General features: G+C 40.0%; 1 protein-coding gene across 1 annotated transcript in view; it reads right to left on the reverse strand.

The window, feature by feature from the left end:
- PHIP (pleckstrin homology domain interacting protein) overlaps nt 1-24764 on the reverse strand; it is a 327383-nt gene that overhangs the window by 52649 nt on the left and 249970 nt on the right. Inside the window, exons 24-29 of the mRNA XM_067532638.1 lie at nt 23561-23680; nt 5391-5498; nt 4656-4780; nt 4331-4413; nt 1113-1224; nt 816-877 (exon numbers count right to left, since the gene is read on the reverse strand). Coding sequence (XP_067388739.1) covers nt 816-877; nt 1113-1224; nt 4331-4413; nt 4656-4780; nt 5391-5498; nt 23561-23680 — 610 coding nt within the window. The remainder of the gene's footprint in view (nt 1-815; nt 878-1112; nt 1225-4330; nt 4414-4655; nt 4781-5390; nt 5499-23560; nt 23681-24764) is intronic.

Raw genomic sequence — 24764 nt, forward strand, 5'->3', positions numbered from 1 at the left:
TTAAGAGAGAAAGAAAAACAAATAGTTTATGGATAGCAAAGTCATCAATAAGTACAGCAGAAAAATATTCCAAACTGCATTCAGTTTTTACAAAAAAAAAAAAAAAAAAAAAGCAGCAAGTCAGCTCAGAATGTGGCATCCCAGTGATGGACAGAAGAAAGATTGCTAGTGGGCCCACTGGAAAACATGCATTGCAGCTGCCCAAATTCCTTGGACAGTTGGATCAGATGGGGAGTAAGTCCCTTTCACCAATTGGTCCCCAAATACTTTGTGTGTATAAAATTAGAGAGTGCATTGCAGACACAACAGGTCTCTCTAGCACGCAATTTCCACTGAACCTAGCAGGGGAGCAGGCTCATTGGTTCCCTCTAGCTTGTATGTGGGCCAGGCAAAATGCCATCTGTTGAATTCTTGAGTGATTTTGGTCTGTTTCCACTGGGAAAAATAATACCAAAACATTACTTTCTTGCATGGAGAACAGTGAAATTACATAATCCTATGAATTTCCAGTGGGTCTACTCATTAGCAAACTCTTAGGTGTTTTTCTATTACTGATATCGACATGATTACATATCCAGTTACTCCAGTCCACAGGTCAGGCTTATTTTAATAGATGTGTATTTGTAATTTAGTGATTAAAGCATGCATTTATATTGCAATTGCTTTATGATTCTTATTTAGATTGTTTCTTTTTTCTGGCATTTTACAGTGAAATGTGTTCGGTTTCTTTAATTTTAAAAAAATGATTTGCATAAGATATGCTGCCTCCTTTCTAAACTTTTAAATCAAGGTAACACGTGTACAGACTTACACACCATTATTTGGTATGAGCTCCATATCCCAAGGACTCATCTTCTCAGTGTCACCATTGTCCCAGCTTAAAGAAAAAAATAACCCAATTTAAATTATAGTAATTAGTACCATTAAATAGTTAAAAATATATTATACTTACATGTAATGTTTATTTTATAACATAATGAATGCACTTTAAAAACAATAATAAAACTTATTATAAAGGAGTCAAATCACCTAAGTCAGTGCTTGCTATGCAAGATTAAAACTTTACATTAAAATGACTTATTAAAAGCTGAAGTAAGGACAAATTTGCTAACCAGACATTGTAGCACTGAAATAAACTGTCAGGATATTCAGGTTGAAGAGGTTCCTGGCTTTCAATTGTTCCAAACCACCAGGCATCATCTATTACTGACCTGAAACGATCACCTGGACAATACAAAACAATCTCATTAATAAAAAGTACTTTGTTGTCATAGTCCTGTTCTTTTACCAATTTCTACACCACATTTGCCTAGTCCTCATGGTAGTCATTCTTTGGAGATGGCTGTGTCAGTGCACAAATGTAAAAAGTATTCATACTGATACACCTTTAAAACAACAGTAAAGGTTGCTCTTCAGGAAGAACTTATATTAAGTTGTGTAGGACATCAGCAAAAAATATAGGTAATGAGCATATAAAAATTTGCAATCAATATAATTTACATTTATATTAGAACATGTTACAACATTTTCAAGCTTATCACAATAGAATACAGTTTAATTTTTCAATATCTTTAATTCCAATATATATAAAACTTACATATGTAATACATAATTTTCTCAAGAGGATTTCTTACTTTAGAGAGTTCCTATGTTTCCTCCTCTTGAGTACAAACTCCCTCAAAGTCCAGCAAACACTAAACTTCGTATACCAACTTTTTTCTCTTCTCTGAGGGCTTCTGTGCATTCCCACTTGTGGGGAGATTAGAAAGCAGTCTATCCAAGTGGAAGGTAGAGTTCTCAACAAAATATAGACTGTAGCACAGTTTTCCCAAATTGAGTATTAGAGCACAATGCCAATTCTATACAGTAGTGCTAGATGAAAGTTTACACTGAATTTCCAGTGCCTGTTACACAAATCTCCATGTTTAAGTACCCGCCTAAAACATGCCACAAAAGCTACACAGGACTGGTGGAATAAGTTTTAGTCCAGGGAGTACTAGCACACTAGCTAAACTGTAGCAAAGCTCAATCAATACATGCCCTAATCCAGAGTGACTGGAAATGGGGCAATGGACAGATCAAAGGGAAATACTTTGTACTGGTAATGTCTCTGTCCCATATAGAACCTCAGGTAGTAGCAGTGTGTCAACCTGATGGTTACATGGAATAAGTGTCCTTTAAATCAAGAGCCATGTGTGAAGAACATGTAGTTGATCTGTAATAATTTATGGCTAATGTATCCTGACCCGGTATCATGTTGTTTACTGTATACATAAACTGAGGTAATTCTCTAGCAGGTTTGTCAAGATATGCAGCCAGTAGAGGGATGGACACTGATTTCACAGCAAACACCTAAAGGCAGCAAACACCTAAAGGGCTATGACACAATGCAGAAACAACCACTTTGAAGTCTATATATGATCCCCAGCTGAGCTGTCCAAACCAGTTTAACCATGCTCAAGAGACAGATGAGTGAACAAAGGACTTTGGCCGGATTTAAAGAGAGACACTCCCTGAAAGAGACAAACTTGGTTTTGAACTAAGGTGAAGCCAATCTCCAGAGGCAAGAGTATCTGGGTTAAGATAGGTCTGGGTTAAGGTTAAGATCTGGGTCTGGGTTAAGATAGGCAAGAGTATCTGGGTTAAGATAGGTCTAACTAGGACTACAGTGCTGCATACAGACCTGTTACTGTGTTTAAATCCTTTTTCTCTTATGCTTTGTTCCTGCTGTTAATATTAAACAACACTTTGTTTTGAAAAGGCTGTGTCTGGTCACCAGTGTTAACCACTGGCCAAACTCCCAAAGGGAAAATTTACAGGAACTGAACTCTATTGAATTTGCTGAGAAATCATGGTTGGTACACAGGATGCTGCAGCCCATGAATGCAATCTAAGAGAGGGAGAATCACAATCTTCCACCAGAAGAGAGGTGAAGGTGCAGGGTCTGAGACCTGATGGTGTACACTCAGAGACTCCAGAGGGGTCAGAAGTGCTATGTACCTATCTCCTTCTGATAGGGTAAGATTACTCCCAATATAATCATCCTGTATTCTTAAGATTTTATGGTACTTGTTTAGCCTCCTGAGGTCCAGACAGGTCTAAAACCATCCATTCTTGGGAATGAGAAAATACAGAGAATAGAAGCCCTTCCCCTGATATTTTGGAATTATTTTCTCTAAGGCTCCTTTTGTGATGAGGGAATCCTTTTCTTCTAGAAGGATTTTCTTGTGAAGTGTGTCTGTGAAGAGACATGTGTGTGTGACAGTATATTCATCATGGATGGTCTCCCGTACCCCGTGACTGGAAATAACCATGCATCGGGCATCATGGGGAAAAAAAAAGAAATAAATACTAAAATTAAAAGATTAAAATTATAATTATGTACAATTTGGGCTAGCTAAACCAAATGTGGTTAGGAAACAACAGATACAGCAGAGAGTCCTTTCTGCTCACTTTGTCAATGGCGAAGGAACTGAAATAGTTGTGGGTGGGGTGCACTCCCTTTATGTAATCTTGAATGCTCAACTTTCAATGAGATGTGTGCACATCCTCCAAATGACTACTACGAAGAGAGTCCTACAAACTTACTGCCAGGGAGTGCCATTTCACAAATAGGAACAGAAGTTCTCAACGGAGGAAAGATCAGGAATAGCTTTTTTTCATGCTTTAAAAACCAAACCAAACCAAAACAGTACAAGTAGCAGATTTTGTCTTCCCCATTTTTCTTGAAGGATTCTTTAAAAGACTAGTGGAACTATGACATCACAAGAGCCTGAAAGCAATTGAGGTGGGAGGGTTTTTTTTCTATATACTTTTAAAAAGTCTGATTTTATTAATAGCTATTTAATTCAAACTTCTAAGAAAAATTCTCTTTGTGAAAGCCAACATTTCAATTAAGAGGAGAGTGCTCCATCTTAGGTCTTTTGTCCTGTAAAGGGTTTTTGAGCAAGTAAGGGAAGACAAAATCTGATATTCCTGATATTTATAAGTTAAAATAAAAACATACATTTTTTGAGAGGAAGAATTAAAAACACCCTACACAGACCTTCTTTGTACTCAAGAGGCTAAAAAAGGAAACCATTTTATCTTCCTTTGCAGGTCACCTTTAATCTCTTATTTTTTCCTCACATGTAATTGTGTTCAATCGCAAAGTTTAATTCTGCAGGAGCTATGGTACTGCTGAGCGAGCAGTAAGCATGGCATCTGTCTGAAAATCAGTAGATCTTGCTCTCCAATTCCAGCATAATATTTTATCTTTGCCTAAAGAAATAAGGCAACATGAATGAAACCAGATGCATTTACGGAACTTTTTACAAAACTCTCCACCTACCTATATTCCATCGTCTATGTTTAGCATCATCAAACTGCTGCCGCAAGACTAGGAAATCTATAACATCTGGCATATCATGGTACCTAGTTACAATCAAAATGGCACAAGAATGATTAAGGTGAAAAACCAGCAATAGAATATAGAGAACATTGTTAGATATCAAAATGCATTTAATGAATCTGAATTCAATGTAAATATCTTAAATTTATGTCACAGAAAATTTCTGTTTAAAAATAAAATTTATCTTTAAGATTTAGTAAATTTAAAATTTTCAATATTACAAAAAAGAGTTCTGCTATTGGAACAGAAATAATGCTTCCCTTACTTCATTGTGAATGATCCTCCAGTCAGTTTACCAGTATCTGGATCAAGAAAAGCAAGTTTAAGACAGCAGAGAGTAGGTAATCCCACTTCATATTTAATCCCAACTATTTTCATCAGCTCTTGTTCCTGAAGTAAATAAAACAACATTCTTATTTAAGGTTGTTGAATATAAGACGACTGTAAAAGAAATATGAAATGGAAAAAATGGATGTACTTCTGTTGAACAACAGATTTCAGTGGTGAACTATGCAAATAAGATTATTAGGTCAAATACAGACCTTTCAAATTTACTCCCTGAGATCAAAAATCTGCAATTCCCCAATATGACCACTTTGTATTGAATTGTTTGGAAACTTAAAAGTGTGTTGCAGTGAACAATTAACAAGGGTTAAAAAAAATAAATCACATTGATACATGAACATCAATTAGATCAAGGGAAATGTACAGTTTTAACAAACAGGTTAAGGAATGTCTGTCATCCTTCTCAGTAATCAATTAAGCTATTACAACCATGACATTTAAATATTTATTTACTCGTTTAAAACTTCTGGGACAACCTTTACATTTTTTAATCTTAATAAAATGTTTAAAACACAAAGTTAAAAATATCTGAATTAAAAAGATTCTGTCAGCAAAACTATAGATACTTTATGTCAAATATCATGTATACAAAAGTTCTTTTCTATTACTTATTTTAAAGACACCAAAAAAATTGAAAAAGCAAAAAATATTGTACCCGTAGTTCCATTTTATGCCACGGCTGTTTTTTTGGATTAATGCTATATATTTTGTTCTTTTTTGCCATTACAACGTATGCTTCATGACCTTGTCGGAAATAGTAAACCTAAGAATGAAACACAAAAATTAATTAAGCAACATTTTAAAATGCCAAAATGTTAGCACACTGCTGATACACAATGTGTTCCAAATCAGGATGGTACAAGTATATGCAAATAAGGCATTTCAAAGTATCTACAAACGATTATTTTTTTAAGCAATGATAAGCTACAGTAGTCGGAGTAGGAACTCCCAAGTTATCAAGATAATGCACTACCCAATGGGTACACTCAATACTGTAGTGGATCCAAGTATGGTTCAATTGTTCGTAGTAGGAATAAATTGTTAGTCTGCATAAAAGAGACTAATGAAACGCAAAAGGTTCACAAACTATAGCTACTACTCCATTTTACAGCACATGGAATCTGCTACTTTTAAGTTAGAAGAAATAATACTAACATGCTTGTGTATTAGGTGAAACTGGAGAATTACTTTATGGAGAAATACAAGTTCTATACTACTATTCTGAGAAAATAAATTCCTTCTCTCTTAAAGGCATATGGCCTTGTGGATCGAGTGCTCGTATGGCTTCTCTCAGCATGGCATGAATGCATTTTAGCACAATCATTTCTGAAAATAAGGGAGAACTAAAATAAGTATATACTGTCTCTTACCTTATTTTTCCCATGAAATAATTTTGATGGGTGTTTATAAACTTACTAGCAATGTTTATTCTGGAAATCGTAATAATTGCATTTTCAGGCACTGGTGTATGATTTATATAATCTACTTTTACTCTCCAGTGGAATAGTATTTGTTTTATGCAATAGTATCTTTATGATGCATTTAGATGCTATAGAAATCTGTTATCCATCATAGTAACCAAATAAACAGCCAAATATACAAAATTACGATGAGCGCAGTAACTACTACACTGAACATTAAATCACTTTAACACTGTCAAAAGACAGCTAATTCAAAGTTCAAGCAGACACTTTCTGCTTAATTTATGCTATAGGAAAGGGGAAAGTGGAAAAAGGCAAAGGGCAGGATTTTCAAAAGCACGTAAATGATTTAGAAGCACAAATCCCACTGTAAGTAATTTATGGTACATTATGCCCCTGCAAGGTCAAAATAACTTCAATGGATTTTAAAAATTGCATGCTGTCCACACAATAGTTTAGAACAATTCTATGTGGCAACAAATTTCACTGGCCCTCAGTCAGCATACCACTGCACAGAATGTCACAGGGATTAACCATTTATTTATGTTGCTAATTATTTTTCTTTAAGTCACACAAATGCCATTGAGCAAATTAAACCATTAGATGTGGGATGGACAAGATCTAAGTAGAATCTTGGATATGACTGAATAAATTAATAAACATAGACCATTTTAAAAATATTTAGGTAAATTTGTAATAGCCAATTTTTTTTATTAAAAGAATATTTCCTTCCACTGACATCCTGTATGACAAGGTTAAGATTAGAGCAAATTTGTACACCTGGGGTTTGAACTCCTTAACACAGACCTTTCTGTGGGAGTACTAAAATTTTTACTATCAACTGATGAACACTGCTGGCATAATGATGAAACAAACTCACTGGAAACTGTGAATGTGCTATGCGGATATGTAATAAAATAAAAAATGAATCCCTTCAAGCTAATTAGAACACAAGGCTTGAAGAAACAACAAAAACATGCTGTACACATGTGTATCAATTTTAAAAGAATAATTTTCTTTATGAAATTACCTAAACCAGCAATCTGGGGCTCTGTGCAAATTCAGATGAAAGAACAACAGTTTACATCAAAAACATTTTACTATCCATTCCCAATATAACACATGGAAAGTTAGGTATGGAACTCCCAGGGTTTCTTTGTATTTTAGAAAATTTAAAAAACTCACAAACCAACAAACACACAGTCACAGTGAAGCCTTTGCCATTTGATACAAAAACTTATAGGCAATTAATGCCATATTACAGAAGATTTAATTTAATTTAGGTCATAGAATGAAACAACCTGTAACTAACCATTCAGAAAAAATGATTACTATCTTTTCATAACTGTTGTTCGAGAGGTGTTGCTCATGTCATGTTAGGTTTGCTTGCTGCGCATACAGTTGCCAGAGATTTTTCTCCTAGTGGTATCTGTAGGGCAGGTTCTAGCATCCTCTGGAGCTGTGCGTGTATGTGCTGGTATAAGGGGCTTTGCCAGACCCCACCCATTTCTGTTTCTTCTTGCCGGCGACTCTGACAGAGGGGTAGGAGGGTGGGTCATGGAATGGACATGAGCAACACATCTCGAAGAACAGTTATGAAAGGTTAGTAACTGTTTTTCTTCTTCGAGTGCTTGCTCATGTCCATTCCATGTTAGGTGACTCAAGCAGTACCTTAAGATATGGGCTCAGAGTTTATGGTCATGCTGACTGCAACACTTCTCTCCCAAAACTAGCATTTTTCCTGGCCTATTGGGTGATAACAAAATGGGATGCAAAGGTATGAACCAATGACCACGTTGTAGCTCTGCAGATGTCCTGGATTACCACCTGGGCAAGGAAAACTGCTAAGGAAGCTTGAGGTCTTGTGGAATGAGCTGTCACAATGGCTGGAGGAGTGACATTTGTCTGCTCATACCAAACCTTGTTGCAGGTGGTTATCCAGATTTCTCTGCCCATTTGGGTGAGGGGCCAGAGAAAGAGGGAGTCTGCCAGACGGCCTTAACAGGGCTTATTACTGCCATTGATTGGCAGGGCAACTTGACCGGGGCAGTAGCAGCCAATATGTCAATGAGGGTGTATAAGGCTTCCCAAAGTTCCTCCGCTTCCAGGCGCAAGTTTGAAGTGACCCTCTTCAGTCAGTCCCAAGGAGCCTTAAAGTCGTCCTGTGGCAAGAGATAACTAGGTCCTGCCAGGGCTTCATATGGGGAGGATGATAAGGAAGCTTGTACTTGGGGAGGGGCTCCTTCCTTCTCTTCCACGTCCACTATCTCCCATAGGTCAATTTCTGGACATCGGTGCCAGGATCAGTACCCAAGTCTGAGTCTGGTGCCCCATCTGTCTGACGCTGCTGAGCCCAAGTAATGTGAAGAGGGATCATGAACAGGGGAAACCTCCCCAACACCACCATACCCCCAGAAGATTCCAATAAGGCCACTGCATTGCCCATTGGCTAGCCAGCCAACCGTTCACTGGAGGCCCAATACTGTAGCCCGCAATGGGGTAGGCTGGGTGCCCTCAATGTCCCTTTGGTGCATTGAGTTCCTCCTCTGAGGTGGAGTCTTCCCATTGTGACCAAAGCGGATCGGGGCCCGCTTCTGTGTCTACCGGTCGCCAGGGGTGTGGGGAGTGATGTCACACTGCAGATCACCACTGTGCTGGGGATTTGTGCCATGCCAGGGACTGGTAACATGCCAGAGAGCAGGGCACTGACATAATCTGTGACTTGCCCCTGAATGGTGCCCTGTCTCCTGCCATCAGAAAGGTGCCAGTAGCTTCCTGTTCATTTCTGCCTGCAGGGGCCATTTGCACTGTGTCCCGATGGAGTGCGGGGGACCGGTGGGGACAACAGCCCTTGAAGCTTGAAAGGCTTCAGGCATGGATGGGACCACCAGACCTCTGGCATTGCCTGGAGCGGGCAGTGGGTCTTGGACCAGACTCAATGCCCTCTGCGTAGTTGATGGTGCCGATGTTGGTCCTGGGGAAGTGGAGCAGCCCGACAAGGGTCTTGCTCCCTCTACCCGCTTGTCCTTTACTTGTGCCCTCTGTCGGTATGCTATTTTTTATGTTTCTTCCTTAGCACTGGCGATGGTGAGTGGTGCCAAGAAGTGCCCGGTGCTGGAGACACACTTTGCACTGATGCCAACATACTCAGTGTGGCATTGGAGCAGTTAGGCCAGAGGTCCCAAAACTGTGGGGCACACCCCCCCTAGGAATGTTGGGGGGGGGCACTGCAGTGCCAGGCCACCCCCCATGGGGAGCAGGGAGGAAGTGCAACCCGGCCCTGCTTTGCCCCCGCCCACCAACCATGGCCCCCTGTCGCAGCATGCAGTTCCCAGCTTCTGCACCCAGTCACAGCCCCCGGTTATGGCCTCCGGCCTCCAGGCCCAATTCCCAGCCTCGGCCCTCAGACCCACTCCTAGCCACAGCCCCTGGCCCCGATCGTGGCCCCCGTTTCAACCCAGATCCAGTTGGGGGGGGGGGGGTGGGAAACACGGTAAAAAGTTTGGGGACCACTGCCTGAGGACAGCTTCCATCAGGATAGCTTTCACTCTAATGTCCCATTCCTTTCTTGTGTGGGGTTTGAAGCCCTGACAGATCTGGCAATTCTCTCTTCAGTGGGACTCATTTAGGCACTTGAGACAGTCAGCTTGCGGGTCGCTCACAGGCAAATGCTTCCCACAGGAGGCACAAGGGAAACCCAGGGACCAGGGCATGATGGTCCCTGGGTGAGGAGTCCCTAGACAGGGGAACCTATCAACTATATACACTAATATATACACACTATTATTTACAGTAACTATATACGCTAAAACAATCAAGTATGAATGAATCACTAAACCACTAAGGATAGAAGCCTTGCTGGAACAAGAGAAGACGTTCCAGCAACCGTCATGGGCAGTAAGAAAGAACTGAAGAGGTGGGGGACTGGTGATGCCCCTTATACTGGAGCACACACGTTCAGATCCAGGGGGCACTAGAGCCGGCCCTATGGATACCACTAGGGGAAAAATCTCTTGCAACTGTGCACACAGTACGTACATAGCTAAAGTCTTTAAAGTGCCACAGAACTCTCGTTGTCTTTGCTGTATACAGACTAACATGGCTACCCCTCTGGAAAAATACCTAACACAGAATGGACATGAGCAAGCAGTTGAAGAAGAATATTATATGTATTAAAGACGTGGCCCTTAAATCATCATTCTGCATATGCAATCTTTGAAGTTACACAATTGGGCGTGAGTCATGGAATTTTGGCAGAAATTGTGATCTAATTTGTAGGAAGAGCAGCAGAGTTTACTAAATGCTGGAGCTAAGCTACAATTCTGAATTATTTAAATTTAGTGACAACCATTTATTACAGCACTATATTTTTGCAACAGAAACCAAATCCTAATTACTGGAACAAACTACAAATAATTTGTTCTTTACTTGCCATTCACTTCTACCAACCTTCTCTATATAAATTAAACCATTTATACACACCAATAAAATATTTTAATTTTAATTTTACAAATAAGGAAAACCTCATCAAAAGCACAGTAACATTAGAAAAAACAGCATGCCTAGTCACAGAAAAATATATCTTAGTCTTTTAATAAATTCCACAGATTCTACAAATTCTGGATGGTATCTCCACCATATTACTGATACCATGCTAAAGAACATTCAAGCAGTCTAAAGTGCAGAATGTTCTCTTCAGACAGATAAATAGGTAGTCCTTGGTTGCATTTCCTTAAAATATGTAACAAAATTTGCAAGTAGTGCTAACAGGAAATGAAGCTAAGTGCTATTTATATGGTTAGCTTAACTAAAGATGAAATTGACCAGATTTAGGAGAACAAGCCACAAAAATAAACAAACAAACCTATTTGGATTTATCAACCTCCTGGCAAATGCTGTAAACTATGTTAATACTCCACTCCCCGCACCTCCCCCCAAAATTCAAATTAGCATTAAGTATCTCCTCTCAAAATGTATCTCCAGCTACACAAATAGTTTTACTCTGTAAGTCTTAACATGGTGTTTTTGGTTTTTTTGCATGTAATAAAGATTATCAAGATTGCAAAGCCAAACGCTCAGGAGTTATGAAATCACAGAATTTATAGAGTCCTGCATATCTGCGGATATCTGCTTTATAAACACATATGTGGACCATTTTTGTGGATCGTGGATCAGATGTGGATACAAATTTTGTATCTGCATAGGGCTCTAAGAATTAGGGTTGCCTGTTTAACCTTAATTCAGCCTCCTTGTGTGTATGTATTCTGATACGGTCTTTAATTACATGATCACATACTATTATTTCCACAAGACCTTGCGTCATTCTACATGTAGAATGGACAATGCTCACTTAATGAACAGCTATTCTATATTTGGTTTTCTCCTCATTGTTCGAAGTGTGGTTCCATGCCTTATTTACCACACAATATCCAAACCCTGCTGTGAAGACAGAACTATTAATCTCCTCATAGGCTTTTTCTATGGGGCTCAGCACTATGAAAGTCTTAACAATCATTAATGAATTTATTTTCACAACCCTCCTCCCCCTCCGTGAAATATGTAGGTTCTATCCCCTTTTATTTCAGATGCCAAAGTGAGGCAGAGATTAAGGTGAAAAGTATCCTCTCATTTTGGGCGCCCAATTTGAGACACTCAGGGCCTGATATTTCAGCATTATAGCACTTAATATGTTTAGAGCACAGCTCCCACTGACTTCAGTTGCAGTTCTGAGTACTCAGCACTTTTGCAAATCAGATGCCAGGGTCTCAAGTTTAACATCCAGAAAATATGGAACATGTGACTGCATGTGACACATCTGGTGTATGAGAGTTACTTAGCATCACAAAGAAACTCTGTGGCAGGCGCAGGTATAGAATCCAATTACTCAGAGTGGCATTCAAATACTTTAACTATAAGACCATCCTCTCTTTCCTGCAAACATCTGCCTCGCTCATCACACACCTTCCAACTTATGCAACTAATGAGGCAGGAGTCCTATGGATTCCAGCCTTCCTCAGTATACAACTTTGATTCATTTCCAAAACATTGTATTGTAATGCTTACATACAAAGGAGCTGAATTAAGGTTGCCTGTGCATTTCCTCACTTTTGAGTGCTTGAATTTGCAATTTTAATATTATTTTAGTGTGTAATTCCTTTTTTTTTTTTTTTTTTTTTAAAGCAAACAGAGAAAACCAAGTTCCATAATGTGGTATTGTGTTGGCATCCAGATGGGCTACCTGCAGGGTTGGAATCTTTAGATACATGCACATACCTCTACCACTTGAGCTAATGGGATAACTGACAGGAATAAAATTTGTTATCCTTTATGTGGACCAGAACTAGATGTGATGAAACACTCTGCCAATGGGTTTTACTAGCGCTGGTTGAAACTTGGAATTGTTGTTTAACGGGAAATTTCCACTAACCAAATATTTTTGAAATTTCCCATGAAACAAAACCAAAAAAATTCAGCTTTGAAAATTTTTATTTTATTTAAAAATTTTATTTCAAGTATTTTTGAACTAGGTACAGCAGTACTCATCTTATTTTCTAAATCAAATTACAACAAAAATAGAAGACAGTTTGCTCTAGAAAATAAGGCAAGAGGTTAGTCCTGCTTTGAGCAGGGGGTTGGACTAGATGACCTCCTGAGGTCCCTTCCAACTCTAATATTCTATGATTCTACATTTCAATCAGTATTAAAGAGCATCTAACCTTAATGATTTTAAAAATAAAATACAATTTTGAAACAATATGGGAATTTTCCAATATAAAATTCTTCGGAAAAAAAATTAATTTAAAACTCTCTGTGATAATTTTTTTTAAACCAGTATGATTTCTCTCACATAAAATCAGTTTAATCAAAACTGCTTTTTCTGACGGAAAACTATTTTGATAAACATTTTCTGATCAGCTCTGGGTTTCAGATACTGGCTGACAGCAGAGGAATGGTGAAATCTAAGGATCTTTGGCCATTACAGGCTTTGGAGAGGAGAGTACTCTACTGGGCACAAACTCCTCTGCACACAGACTCTTCTGCTGCTTCAGCTCCCCCCAAGCTGGACCCTTTCTGCCCCATTCTCTCAACCTGTCCCTGCCAGTCCAGTCTCTACATCACCACTAGCTTGCTCCTCAACCCCAGTCCCATTCTACTCATCTAGCCAGTCCCAGTTTCACTCCTCAGGCTTCTGATCCCAGTCCCAATCGCCTTTCCAAGGAAGTTCTAACGTCACCTCTTTAGACTCCCCATTCCAGTACCAGTCTCCCTGACTCGCAGCCACTCCTAATCTTCCCCACCCTCTCGATCTCAGTCTCTTTGCCTAGCCAATACCAGTATCCTCTCCAATCTCTCCCCCTTGCCACTTGACTTCCTGTTCCCCCCTTCCCCTTACCCCACTGGCTCCCATTCCCAGTTTTCCTTCCTGACTTCTCACTCAACCTCAGTACCCTCACTTCCCTCAGCTCCTTGTCACAGGCTCTTTGCTCAGCCAGTCCCATTCTCCCCCTGCAAACTGTTCCTTGTAAAATCTCCCCCACATCCTTTCCCCTGCCCTGCTGCCAGACTCCAGTCCCAGTCTCTGCCCCCAGTCTACTCCCCCAGCCCTCCCTCACAATGCTCTAGGTCCAACTCCTGTGACCTCTGCATTTGAATCAGACTACTTGCTCCCCCATGTTGCCTGGGTGCCAGTAGGGACTCATTGTGAGCACAGGAGAGACAGGCTCTTTGTTTCAGTGCCCAGCCCCACCTCTACCAGGGGCAGCTATTACAGGGAAAGTCCAGCTTCACTACTGTAGACTTGGGCTGCAGCATGTTCAGTCACTTCATGGGGACAGTGCACATGCAGTCTACTCAGTGCTAGGAGCTGGGGAGGCTCCTGTATGTTCAGGGAGGATGGAATCTTCAGAGAGATTTTAGCTGTTAAGATCTAGCAAGTCTGTACTGAGCATGTGCAAAATGCAATTTTTCAAAGGCTTTTTACTTGGCCAACTTTGGGTAGATTTTCAGAGATAGCAAAAGGCACATCCCTGATACTAGTTCCCACCTTCTTGTCAAATTTCACGTTCCTGCTCTAAAGCAACCAAAGCCAGAAACATGAAGGAGCCCCTATCTGAAGAGCTCCTCTTGCTTGGGCTTTCACTCATGTTTCAGGAAACAGGGAGAACATCCATGAGATGCTGGTGGACATTCTGGTGGCATTTTCTGACCTACCGAAGGCACCTGTCAGAGGATGAGGATGACAATACAGACATGGAAAACTCAGATTCGCTGATGCTGCTTACAACTCTCAAAATAACCACTGATGCCCCCATGTGGCTTCTGGAGCAGGGCCACAAGAACAGACTGGTGGGATCATATTGTCATATGGATATGGGATGACCAGCAATGAATCCAAAACTGGCACATGAAGAAAGCTACTTCTCTAGAGTTTTGTAAGCAGATTGCCTCAACCCTCCAATGTTAGGATACATGCATGTGGGTTGCCATACTGGTCAAGAAGGAGGTTCTAGAACCATCTGAAGTTGGCTACCGTGGACTGTTACAGGTCCATAGCTAGCCAGTTTGGCACTGGAAAGTCAACTGTGGATAAGGTGATGGCGGAGGTTTTTCAGGCAACCAGGCACATGGTTTACCCAAAAGTAGTGGGCATACAATATCCCTGAAGTAACTACTGGTTTTGAGGGAATGGGGTTCCAAACTGTGCTGGGTCACTGCTGGGACTCATGTGCCCATAGTCGGCCCTCCTCAAAGAGCATGAGAACAAACAGCAAAGGGTACTACTCCACTATTATGCAGGCCCTTGTGGCCCACAGAGGCCGATTTATGGATGGCAACATGGGCTGCACTAGGAAAGTTCATGACACCAGGGTTTTCCAACTATTAGTAATCTACAGTCATGGACAAGATGCAACAATTTTGCAACCAAATGACTATCGCAAATGGAGTTACTGTCCCCACTGTGATTTTGGAGGACCCTGCATAATAGGGGACTCCTTTCGCCTTGCCTTATGGAGCCATACTCTCACCTCAGAAAACCTGGTAAAAGAATATTTAATCTCACTGTCAGCAGGTGCAGAATGGTTGAAGATGGGTTTGGCAGATAGAAATTCAGCTGGTGCTGTCTGCCGACCTGTTAGGATTCCAGTGTCTTCAATGCTGTTTGCATTACTATGGCTTGCTGTGCTCTTCACAATCTTTGTGAAGCCAAAGGTGAGCCATGTGCCCCTGAAAGGACCTATGACAATAATGGATTGCTGAACCAGTACACTAAACCGGAAAATGTGCCTATCATAGCTGGGGCAGGATGCACTTGGGCAACACAAATAAGGGATGCTCTGTGCTCCCACATTATGGGCTTACATGGGCCAATAGAAGAGGGAGAATAGTATGTTTATGCATGTGCTTGTACAATATTTACAGTAAATGAGATACTGTTACATCATTCAATGAAGGGGGGGAGCATTGATTGCCATGTGTTGTACTTACAGGTGACATGACTGATTATGAACTGGGGATAAGCATGTGTGGCAAGAACTGTGGATTTACAATATTGATTCACACAGAGAAAAGTACTGAGTACTTGTGTTTGAATACAACTTCCCAGCTGTCCCCTATCATGCATTTATCTTTATTATTTAAAATACACATTAGATGATGTGATGCAGTGATGGTAATAGACATTCTTAATAAAATAAAACCTTTATTTGTGAACATGGATGCAAACAAAAAATATATTAAATCACTGCCAGCAGAGCAGGTACTACTGACATAACACCACACCAATAATAAACCAACACCAAAACTATTAATAAAACAAAGTGCATAAATCAAACATTAAACGCAGTGGCAACAAAGAAATCTCCTAAGGTTGTGTCCCTGCTAGCTTCCTATTCTCCTTTCCCTTTCTCTCATGTTTAGTATGCACTTGGCACCGCTGCACAGGGGTGGGACGCCTGCAAGGTGGATGGCTCAGCACTGGGTTAGGGTATTGCACATGGTAGATTTGCCTTGTCCAGCTGCTGTTAAGTCTTGGTTGCATGGGCCACCCAAACCATGGAATTGTCCAAACTGTTCCTGCTCTGCAGCACATGGTCCCGCGAAGAGGACTCAGGCCATGGTGCAGGCGCAGCAGGAGCCTGTACTCTTGGGGCTATAAGCATAAGTAACCTCTCAAACAGGTTTTTCTTCTATGCTCTATCTTCTTCTCTTAGCTGATGTTCTTCTTCTAGAAACTGCACTGCAATTCTGTCCTCTCACTCTGCAGCCTGTCTGTGCCTTTCCACTTGTTGTGAATCCTTCTCCCTCTGGTATTGCACCTGCTTGTTGTCCCTGTCCAGAATGTCCACCATATGTTCATCACAGAAACACTTCTGCTTGGACTGGTCTATGACAGTTCTGCATCCCAGGGACCTGCTTGACTGTGCCCACACAGTGGAAAGGCCTAAAAGTAGACATCAAACAGTGCATTATTGTTTTACTCCTTTAAAATGGGTTTCTGCAGACAAAAATGGCTCGTGGAATCTGAAGGCCCAGAAATGATACTTCGTAAAACTGAACTTCAACATATTCTGAGAGGAAGATTTCAGTTCCCAAAAGCTGTGTGAACACAACTGAATGAATCACAGTGAAACGAGTGCAGAAACAATAGTAAATTAAAATTTAAAATTTCTTTCTGTTTAAAAATTGCAGACCAGCTTGGTTTGTGGGCAGGGAGATGGCAGCTTACTAACTAAGCCTTCTCCAGAAAGGTTCCAGAATGGCAAAGGGACATTTTATTTCAAGTTGCCAAGTGGCAAGCCAACTGTGTATGCCACAGAGGTTTTCAACTTATGGTGACTGAATGCACATCTATGAGTGGAGTGGACTGGCGCTCTACAGAGCTCGGACTGGAAAGTACCGTATTTCCCCATGTATAAGACGCTCCCATGTATAAGATGCACCTTAATTTTGGGGCCCGAAATTTGAAAATAAATGTATTACGGTAAATCACCGGTAAGTACCACTGTATAAGACGCACCCAATTTTTAGACCCCAAATTTTTCGAAAAAAGGTGCGTCTTATACATGGGGAAATACGGTATTCATTTTCCCAAAATCTATCTATCTTGAATTTCCTACTATGGGAAAAGTTTGCAGCTATCAGCATCAGGATTGGGCCAAAATTTATGGGGGAATCAATAGGATGCTGTGTTAGCAGCCACATGGATTGCTTCCTCCCTATGGCTGCCGATGCATGCTGGTCTGAGAACTACTACCCAGTGATCACATGCAAACACGCACAACAATAAAAATGCTCAACGAACTACACAGCCACTCCCTCTACCCCCTGGCACATTTCTGGAGTACAAACAAACCCCCAGCCGTACTGTGGACATTGATTCCATCACCCCTCGACTACATTTAACCTCCCCCCAGACAGTTTACCATTTAAAGGCAGCTTATTACATTGTGGCAAGGCCAATTTGTACAGCATGGCAAACTAAAAGGGAAGGCAATATATAGTTCTTACTTTTAACACTCTGGCACATTTTTGTAAGAATGTGCAAGTTTCTAGTAAAAATTAAATTTTAAATCCTTGTTTTATTGTTGTTTGTGCTTCCCAGTTTCCATATTGAATTCCACATGGTGGTGGTGCTATTGCTATGGCACTGGCATCCAGTGTGCCATTGGCAGATACACACTGCTGCCAGTAGTTTGTAATAAATTTTGCATTGGGTCATAAATCAGAAATCCTTCCTATCTATATGACAACAACAACCATCAACGTGGAGCCAGAAACTTACCAGGTTGAGAGGCTAATTCTGCTTCTTGCGTTTCTGCTGCCGGTCCTGCAACGGACTGCTCCCCCGCAGAATCATCAAAAAAGTCTTCTGATTAGAGATCCAAGATGTGCTGCAGCTACTCCAGCAGCAAAGAATCCTTGGAGACTGAAGTCTTCACACAAGAGTCATTTCAGCAGCCTGACTGTGTGTTTGCCTGCTCCCCTCAGGTGCCATTCTAGATTCTAGGGTCACTGTCCCTGCTGACCAGGCTGTCATGAAGCGCTGGTGGCTCAGTGCTTGGTGCCATTCCCAGCACCTGGTCAAACTCCTCATAAAAAAGACACGGTGATGGTGAGTTCCAAGAGGTGTGATTTTCATCCCTGACTTTCCATAGTTGTTCTCGGGTTGCTTAATCCACTCCTTGCACTAGTACGATGAATCCCCAAAGCTGGCAGCTTCTTCACTATTTCCTTGTATGCAGTGTCATTTCTGGAACTCTTGCTGAAGTCAAACTGTTTTCTCACCTCACACCAGAGATTAACTAAAATCTTATTGTGCTCTGATGACCAGGAGTTGCTTGGCAAAGGACTTCTTCTTAGTGACCATTATAAATACAAGAGAAGGTTCACTCTGCTTACAGCTGAGCAGTCAGAATAAAATGGAAGGGTTAAACACCAAGCAGCTGTACTTGAACCAGAGGGGCTGTTTCCATTTCTTGGAAATCAATTGGCAAGAAATGGGGAAAGGACACCATCAAATGGGATTGTGAGATAGGATTGTGGACTTTCAGGACCCCAGTCTGGGGAGCTGTGGGCCAGAACTGCATCCATGCTACAAAATTTTGGATCTACATCCCTGAAGGACTCAGGTTTAAATCCCTCCCCCACCCATGGGGTCCTGGGGCCTGCGCCTCGAGGGCTTGCTGGCCTGAGTCAGACAGAATTGTGTGTAAGCAGGAGGAGGTTATGAGCCTGAGCTTGCATTGCAGTGTAGACATACCCTAAATTGTTCTGACTGAAATTTTCCAAAAAATTCAGCCCAAGACAGACACTCAGTATGGAAAATTTCAGCCCAAATTCTTAAAGTTTTTCAAAGTCACAAGCAACACAAAACAGGGTGTTAGGGAAGTGCTGAATATTCTTAATAATAGGTGATGTTACCAGCCCTGCCTATAATAAAGCAATTATCATTCTGTGGACTTTCTTGCACCCTCTCTTGAACACATATGGGAACGACCATTGTCAGAGGTATTATTCGGGACTAAAGGGATCACTGGTACATCTCTTTTGGTGCAATAATTCCTACAATTCTACGTACAGACTAAGTGGAATTTGGCAAGTTTATTGATATCAAGCTCTTTTTTTTTTTTGAACAACAGACGGACGAGAGCATGCCTAAGTATTTCTTGTATACAGTGCAACATCTGCTTTGCTTGGCCAACTGTAGGATTTTGGTAAAACATGATGATACTAGTAGGGTGCTAAAGGCTCTTGCGAGCATGGTACAGACAGATCCCTGACAATTCTACAATACCTAGGTGGTACCAGTGACTAGATTTGTTCATCTTGGATTTGATTCTCTGAGGGCGATGATCTATGTGGGAACCCAGTTCAGCACTCTGGGGGCATAAAATCTCCCTAGAAATGCTTAGCTCCTTGAAGAATCAGGCCCGTGCAGATTATAATGTAAGGCCCAACAATTTCCTCTGGCTTTTTCCTGAGGGCTGATTTAGTGTGTCATTGATTGTGGAAGATAGCGTAAACAAAATCTTGTTTTTGACTTTGATTTTCAAGTCATACATTATATTAAGTATCATTCATGCACCCAACACATCATACTACTTAGGCACTTTTTATAAATTAAAAAACCAATTGTTTTATGTAACTGTCATTTTTGGTACTGAACTATTGAAGTAATTATTGAATAAGGTATTTTTTGCATATAGTATCTTATATCATAATTAAGGTTCCTAATCTCTTAGTTTAAACCACATATACCGTGAAGACAGCTGATAAGTATAATTTCCATGCAAAATCTATAAAAAATGTGCAGATTCTGTGAAATCTACAAGTATGTGTGTGTATATATATATATATATATATATTTTTTTTTTTTTTACAGCACATTAACTCTTACTGTTTCCCCACACTAAGGGAACTAACTGAAATGTAAAATAACTGAGGTTCTCCTCCGCATATATCAAGTTAACTAAAAAAATGGATAACTCTCATAGTTGCAAAAGAGATGTGCAATTTAAGGATAATTCAAACATTTTTACTAAAAATCCCAAAAACTCAGAAGTTTTAATCCCAATATTAAATCTGCAAACTCTTGCTAATTTTCTATGAAAGATTATCTGAAACACTATGTTCTAGTTGTAATTTATACATAGCTCTAATATAGTTTGGCTTACAATTTATATACATTTTAATATATTGACTCTACAAAATGTGACATTCTGCAAGAGGTAGAATGTACCAAACAATTTACAGAATCATAGCACTGGAGGGGAGCTTGAGAGGTCTTCTAGTCCAGTCCCCTGAACTCAAGCCAGGACTAAGTATTATCTAGACCATCCCTGAGAGGCATTTGTCTAACCTGCTCTTCAAACTCTCCAAGGACAGAGATTCCACAACTTCCCTAGGCAATTTATTCCAGAGCTCAACTACCCTGACAGTTAGGAAGTTTTTCCTAATACCCAACCTAAACCACCCTTGCTGCAATTTAAACCCATTGCTTCTTGTCCTATTCTCAGATGTTAACGAGAACAATTTTTCTCCCTCCTTCTCGTGACAATTTTTTGGACTTGAAAACTTATCACATCCCCCCCTTAGTCTTCTCTTCTCCAGACTACACAAACCCAATTTTTTCAGTATGCCTTCATAGGTCATGTTTTCTAGACCTTTATTCATTTGTTACTCTTCTCTGGACTCTCTCCAATTTGTACACATCTTTCCTGAAATGTGGCGCCCAGAATTGGACACAATATTCCAGTTGAGGCCTAATCAGCACAGAGCAGAGCAGAAGAATTACTTCTTGTGTCTTGCTACCAACACACCTGCTAATATATCCCAGAATTATATTTGATTTTTTTGCAACAGTGTTACACTGTTGATTCATATTTAGCTTATGATCCATTCTAACCCCCAGATCCCTTTCCACAGTATTCCTTCCTAGGCAGTCATTCTTCATTTTGTATGCGTGCATGTCAGTGTTCCTTCCTAAGTGGAGTACTTTATATTTGTCCTTACTGAATTTCATCCTATTTATGTCAGACCATTTCTCCAGTTTGTCCAGATAATTTTGAATTTTAATCCTGTCCTCCAAATTTCTTGTAACCCCTCCCTGCTTGGTATCGTCATCAAACTTTATGTGTACTCTCTATGCCATTATCTAATCACTGATGAAGATATTGAACAGAACCAGACCCGGAACTGATCCCTGAAAGACTCCCACTTGATACGCCCTTCCAGCTTGACTGTGAACCACTGATAACTACTTTCTGGAAATGGTTTTCCAACCAGTTATGCACCCACCTTATAATAGCTCCATCTAGGTTGTATTTACCTAGTTTGTTTATGATAAGGTCATAAAAGACAGTATCAAAAACCTTACTAAAGTGAAGATATACCACATCTACCACTTCCCCCTATCCACAAGGCTTGTTACCTTGTCAAAGAAAGCTATTAGTTGGTTTGACACAATTTGTTCTTGACAAATCTTGACAAACTGTTACTTATCACCTTATTATCTTCTAGTTGTTTGCAAATTGATTGCTTTGTTATTTGCTCCATGTATCTTTCTGAGTACTGAAGCTAAATAGACTGGTCTGTAATTCCCTGGGTTGTCCTTATTTCCCCCCCCCCCCCCCTTTTTTTTTTTTTTTTTAAGATGGGCACTATATACGCCCTCTTCCAGTCCTCTGGAATCTCTCCCGTCTTTCATGACTTTTCGAAGATAATCGCGAATGGCTCAGATATCTCCTCAGTTAGTTTCTTGAGTATTCTAGAGTGTATTTCATCAGGCCCAGGGGATTTGAAGACATCTAGCTTGTCTAAGTAATTTTTAGCTTGCTCTTCCCCTATTTTAGCCTCTGATTCTACCTAATTGTCACTGGCTTGTATTATGTTAGATGTCCAATCGCTACTAAATTTTTAGGTGAAAAATGAAACAAGGAAGTCATTTAGCACTTCTGCCATTTTCACATTTTCTGTTACTCTTTCCCCCCTCATTGAGTAACGAGCCTACGCTGTCCTTAGTCTTCCTCTTCCTTCTAATGTATTTGTAGAATGTTTTCTTCTTACTCTTTATGTCTCTAGCTACTTTAATCTCGTTTTGTGCTCTGGCCTTTCTAATTTTGTCCCTACATACTTGTGTTATTTGTTTATATTCATCCTTTGTAATTTTTCACTTTTTGTAAGACTCTTTTTTTTGAGTTTCAGATCACTGAAGATCTCTTGGTTAAGCTAGGATGGTCTCTTGTCATACTTCCTATCTTTCCTATGCAGTGGGATAGTTTGCTCTTGTGCCCTTAATAATGTTTCTTTGAAATGTCCCTTAGACTTGCTTTTCATAGGATCTTACATATCAGCTTCCCTGAATGTAATTACTAACATCTGCCTTCTTTATTGGGCTTTTTTCCCCTCTGACCATTCCTTAGAATCATGAACTCTATCATTTTATGATCACTTTCACCAAAACTACCTTCAAACTTTCAAATTCTCAACAGTTCCTCCCTATTTGTCAAAATTAAATCTAGAACAGCTTCTCCCCTACTAGCTTTCTCCACCTTCTGCAATAAAAAATTGTCTCCAATACATTCCAAGAACTTGTTGCATAATCTGTGCCCTGCTGTGTTATTTTCTCAAGAGATGTCTGGGTAGTTGAAGTCCCACAGCACCAATAAGTCCTGTGCTTTGGATGATTTTGTTAGTTGTTTAAAAAAAGCCTCATCCACCTCTTGATCCTAGTTAGGTGGTCTGTAGTAGATCCCTACCATGACATCACCCTTTTTTTTACCCCTTTTATCTTTACCCAGAGACTTTCAACAAATCTGTCTCCTATTTCCGTCTCAACCTCAATCCAAGTGTATACATTTTTAATATATAAGGCAATACCTCTTCCCTTTTTCCCCTACCTGTCCTTCCTGAGCAAGCTGTATCCTTCTACACTAATATTCCAGTCACATGTATTATACCATCAAGCCTCTGTGATGCCAACTATGTCATAGTTGTGTTTATTAACTAGCATAGCTAGTTCTTCCTGCTTATTCCCCGTTCTTCCGAGACGTATACCCCATTGAAGCAACACAGGTGAGGAAAGGCACAGGAGAAATACAGTGCAATAAAAAAAACCCCCACCATAACAGTGTGGAAAAAAAAAAAAGATAGCCCAAATATAATATGGCATTTAGAAGACTTTGAATGGTACACAGGCAGCATAGAATGTGCTGACAGAGACACTTTCATTCTCAAAGAAAGCAGTTTTGGCTTGATTAAAATAAAGCTTTAAGAAGGGTTTTTAATCAATCCAAAATGTTCTGAAAAATAATGATGAAAAATAATTACTTAAGTTTCTAAAAAAGTTAGGTAAAAAGTTGAAAAATTGGAATGAGAAGTAAGATTCTTGAGAAAAAAAAAATACCTCATCACCCATTTGTGGCACAAACGGACATCGACGAGGAATAGTATCTGTAATCCATGCTGAAGGCAGCCATTCTTCCAACGTCAAGCCATTTTCTGCCAACACTCCTACAGCCAACCTCTAAAGAAAATGTACAAAATAAAATATTAATAAGAATAATTCACCCTTTACCAAAACTCACAATTTGTCCACAAAAGATATTGTTTTGTCAAAGACAACTGGAATTTTGTGAAAATGATTTTTATCATAAAGGAAAATACATGGCATGACCAAATGAGAAATGCTATTGAAAAGTTTATGGTAATTTTATAGTGCATTAGCGAAATGAGACCTTTTATACTGAAAACAATAGAACTTGAATTTAGTACTTTCTTTTACCTAAACAACGCCTGATTAATGTACACAAAGTATGAATTTATTGCAATCCAGGCATGTGACAAATTTTGAAGGTTGAGAGAAAAGCAATAGAAATTCCCCAAATTCTATACTCTACTGCACACAAAAAACTATGTTAAAAGAACATTATTAAAGATCCAGTGCTGACTGATCTTTGGAGATTTTAAATGTAAAGCTCTAGCAAGTCTTTATTAAGCACAGCCAAATTAGAACAAATTTTCATGGGCATGGCAAAAGACACATCCCTGAAATAAATGCCACCCTTCCTGCCTAATTTAAAATGCTTACTTCAAAGTATGCAGGTGCTAGAGCTTCTCAAAGAAAAGTTTGCCAGAATAATAGATGGTGCTACTAGCCCTGCCTATAATATATACACATTAGGAAGTTCAATTACTTACCCTACAGTAACTGTGGTTCTCTGAAATGTTGTAGTCAGTATCGGTCCTACTCTAGGTGAGAATGCGACCCATGCTCATGAGACAGAATTTTTCATTTTTTTTTTTAAACAAGCAGTGTCCTGAGGAGCCACTTAAGCATCCTGTACCTTTTTGTGCTCCCATATTATGGCATAAAGGGTGGAGTGGCTGTGATCCTCCTCTCAGTTCTCTCAGAATTTAAAACCTACATAGCTGAGGACTCCGAAAAACAAGGATGGGAGGTTGGAGGCCTAGCTTGGCCTCAGTTGCTTGACCACTGGTGATAGTGCTTGATCACTGATTGAGGCCTATTCCTCAGCAGCCTCACTGCTTTTTACATCTGGCAGAGACCAACAGATTGCTGAGTACGCTTGTAGTACCTCAGTTTTTGC

This window comes from Emydura macquarii, unplaced genomic scaffold (assembly GCF_026122565.2).
Source record: "Emydura macquarii macquarii isolate MOO-44397 ecotype Brisbane River unplaced genomic scaffold, CSIRO-AGI_Emac_v2 contig_3295, whole genome shotgun sequence".
Taxonomy (NCBI): Eukaryota; Metazoa; Chordata; order Testudines; family Chelidae; genus Emydura; species Emydura macquarii.